A 3865-nucleotide genomic window follows, 5' to 3' on the forward strand; every position below is an offset into this window, starting at 1 on the left:
CGGTAGTTGATTTTCTTTCCGCATTTTTTATTTTGAAATAAGAGCTCCAATGTTCAAAACAATTGTGAAATTTATCAAAGCATTTCATTTTCTTATAAATCTTGCTCTTATTATTTTTTATCATTTACTTTATTTACACAGCATTACTATTACTTATCTTGATAAACCGACAATTGTGACATGCAACGAGACAACACAACAAACGGATATAGACTCAAAAGAAGATGATATACTAGAAGAGGTTGTTAAAGAGGTTGAGGATTTTGAGAATATACCTAAGTCTAACTTGGACGAGACTAAGGTTGTTAATCTGGGAGATGCAGAAAACGTCAAAAATATGCATCAGTGTTCATCTGTCACCATCAGAAAAGGAAGAGTACACGGAATTTCTAAGGGAATATGAGGACATATTCGCCTGGTCGTATGATAACATGACTGGTTTGAGTACGTCTATTGTGGCTCACAAACTGCCAACTGATCCGACATGTCGGCCGGTAAAGCAAAAACTCAGGAAGTTCAAGCCCAACATGAGTTTGAAAATCAAGGAAGAAGTTACCAAGCAAGTCAAAGCCAGGGTTCTTAGGATAGTAGAGTATACAACATGGTTAACCAACATCATGACAGTACCAAAGAAGGACGGGAAGGTTAGAGTCTGCGTCGACTATCGGTATCTCAACCGGGCCAGTCCAAAAGACGACTTCCACTTACGAAACATACACATCCTGATCGACAACTACGCCAAGCATGAGTTGCAGTCATTTGTTGATTGTTTTGCTGGGTATCATCAGATATGGATGGATAAGGAAGACGCTGAGAAAATGGCTTTCATTACTCTGTGGGGGATGTATTGTTACAAGATGATGTCGTCCGGGTTAAAGAATGTTGGGGCCACCTACATGAGGGCTATGACTACTATTTTCCATGACATGATACACAAAGAGATCGAGGTATATGTGGATGACGTCATTATCAAGTCCAAGAAAGCCACTGATCACATGGAAGATCTGAGGAAGTTTTTCAACAGATTAAGAAGGTACAACCTGAAACTGAATCCCGCCAAATATGCATTCGGGGTTCCTGCCGAAAAGCTACTTGGGTTCATTGTAAGCCGCCGAGGTATAGAACTAGATCAATCAAAGGTCAAAGCCATCCAAGAATTGCCACCACCAAAGAACAAGAAAGAGGTTATGAGTTTCTTGGGGAGACTCAACTACATCAGCCGGTTCATAGCTCAATCCACTGTCATTTGTGAGCCAATCTTTAAGATGTTAAAGAAGGACGCCGCCACTAAATGGACCGATGACTGTCAGAAAGCCTTCGACAAAATCAAGGAGTACCTGTTAATACCGCCAGTTTTGGTCCTGCCCGAGCCAGGTAGACCTTTATTACTCTACCTTGCGGTATTGGATGGAGTATTCGATTGTGTTTTGGGGCAGCATGATGAAACGGGGAGAAAGAAGCAGGCCATCTACTATCTCAGCAAGAAGTTCACCCCGTACAAGGCCCGGTATTCTCTATTGGAACGCACCTGTTGTGCTCTCACTTGGGTAGCTCATAAGCTGAGGCACTATTTCTGTGCATATACTACGTATCTCATATCAAGAATGGATCCTTTGAAGTACATCTTTCAAAAGCCCATGCCCACTGGCAAGCTGGCCAAGTGACAGATCCTGTTAAGTGAATTTGACATTGTTTATGTGACCCAGAAGGCAATCAAAGGACAAACACTGGCAGATCATCTTGCTGAAAATCCTGTGGACGGGGAATACGAGCCTCTAAATATGTATTTCCTGACAAAGAGGTATCTTTCATAGGAGAAGATATTGCAGAATCCTGTGATGGTTGGAGAATGTTTTTCGACGGAGCAGCAAACTTCAAAGGAGTTGGCATAGGAGCAGTCCTAGTATCAGAAACCGGTCAGCATTATCTGGTATCTACCAAGCTCAGGTTCTCGTGCACCAACAACATGGCCGAGTACGAAGCCTGCATCTTAGGGCTCAAGATGGCCATTGACATGAACATTCAGGAGTTGCTAGTGATATGGGATTCAGATTTGCTCATACATCAGGTCCGAGAAGAATGGACAACTAAAAACTCCAAGATACTCCCATATCTGCATCATGTACAGGAGTTGAGGAAAATGTTCACAAAGATGGAGTTCCGACATGTTCCCAAAGTCCAGAATGAGTTTGTCGATGCATTCGCTACCCTATCATCTATGATTCAGCATCCAGATAAGAATTTCATATATCCTATTCTGGTGAATATTCATGATCAGCCCGCTTACTGTGCTCATGTCGAGGAAGAAGCAGACGGGAAACCTTGGTTTCATGATATCAAAGAATATTTGGCAACAGGAGAGTATCCAGATCTTGCAAACGCTACTCAGAAGCGCACACTACAGAGGTTATCTAACAACTTCTTTCATAGTGGAGGAATCCTGTATAGGAGGACTCCTGATTTGGGATTACTAAGGTGTGTCGACGCAAAGGAAGCAGCTAAACTGTTAGAAGACATCCATGTTGGGACCTGCGGTCCATATATGAACGGTTTTGTCTTAGCCAAGAAGATACTCCGGCAGGTTATTTTTGGATGACTATGGAAACAGACTGCATCTAGTATATCTGAAAGTGCCACCGCTGTTAGATATATGCAGACATGATAAAGGTGCCTCCAAACAAGCTTACTGCAACAAGCTCGCCATGGCCGTTCGCCGCTTAGGGAAGGGACGTTATCAGACTAATCGAACCTACCGCATCAAACAGACACAGGTTCATTCTAGTGGCAATTGATTATTTCACCAAATGGGTTGAAGTAGTATCATACAAAGTAGTGACTAAGAAAGTTGTGGCAGATTTTGTTCGCGACCGTATTGTTTGCCAGTTTAGAATTCAGGAGTCAATCATTACTGATAATGGTTCCAATCTCAACGGTGACTTGATGAAAGCCATGTGTAAAACCTTCAAAATCAAACACAAGAATTCTACAGCTTACATACCTTAAATGAATGGAGCCGTAGAAGCCGCCAACAAGAACATCAAGAAGATACGAAGGAAAATGATAGAAAAGCATAAGAAGTGGCACGAGAAGCTATCATTTACTTTATTGGGGTACTGTACCACAGTTCGCACATCAACTAGGGCAACTCCCTATATGTTATTTTATGGCACAGAGGCGGTCATTCCTGCCGAGGTGGAAATTTCTTCCTTGAGGATCATACAGGAAGCAGAACTCGACGATGCAGAATGGGTGAAAAGTTACTATGAGCAGTTAGCTCTTATAGATGGGAAAAGAATGACTGTAATTTGTCATCGTCAACTTTACCAGAAGAGAATGTCCATAGCCTTCAACAAAAGAGTCAAGCCGAGACAATTCACACCGGGGCAGCTAGTGTTAGAGAAAATCTTTCCACATTAGGATGAAGCCAAAGGGAAATTCTCTCCCAATTGGCAGGGACCATACCTGGTTCACCGGGTTCTAACAGGAGGATCCCTCATACTTGCAGAAATGGACGGAGAAGTTTGGTCGAAGCCGATCAATTCAGATGCAGTGAAGCAATACTATGTATAACATTTATGATTTCCTTATATGATATAATTTGAACTACACCTGACCTGATTCCCGTATAAGAGGGGATACGTAGGCATCCCTATGGGTTCGATCACAATTAAATAAAATTTTCACCCCCCCCACTATTGGAAACTGGGGCAGAATTTTGAGGAGGACCCTCAAACTTCCGAAGTTGATTTCAGCCATTTACCGCACGCAGCCGTCAGAAGAAGCAAACCAGTAAACTAGGGCAGAATTTTGAGGACCCTCAAAATTCCGGAGCGAGAGAGGTTGCAATGTCTTGAACCATGCCGCA

The 3865-nt window shown here is 42.5% G+C and overlaps 1 protein-coding gene across 1 annotated transcript; it reads left to right on the plus strand.

Moving 5' to 3' along the window:
* The first annotated feature begins 1849 nt into the window (after nt 1–1849).
* LOC138888690 (uncharacterized) lies at nt 1850–3417 on the plus strand. The gene is made up of 2 exons (XM_070170602.1): nt 1850–2581; nt 3223–3417. Exons 1-2 carry the CDS (start codon nt 1850–1852, stop codon nt 3415–3417), a joined length of 927 nt encoding a protein of 308 aa, XP_070026703.1.
* The last annotated feature ends 448 nt before the right edge of the window (nt 3418–3865 follow it).

The sequence above is a fragment of the Nicotiana sylvestris genome, chromosome 3 (assembly GCF_000393655.2).
Source record: "Nicotiana sylvestris chromosome 3, ASM39365v2, whole genome shotgun sequence".
Classification (NCBI taxonomy): Eukaryota; Viridiplantae; Streptophyta; class Magnoliopsida; order Solanales; family Solanaceae; genus Nicotiana; species Nicotiana sylvestris.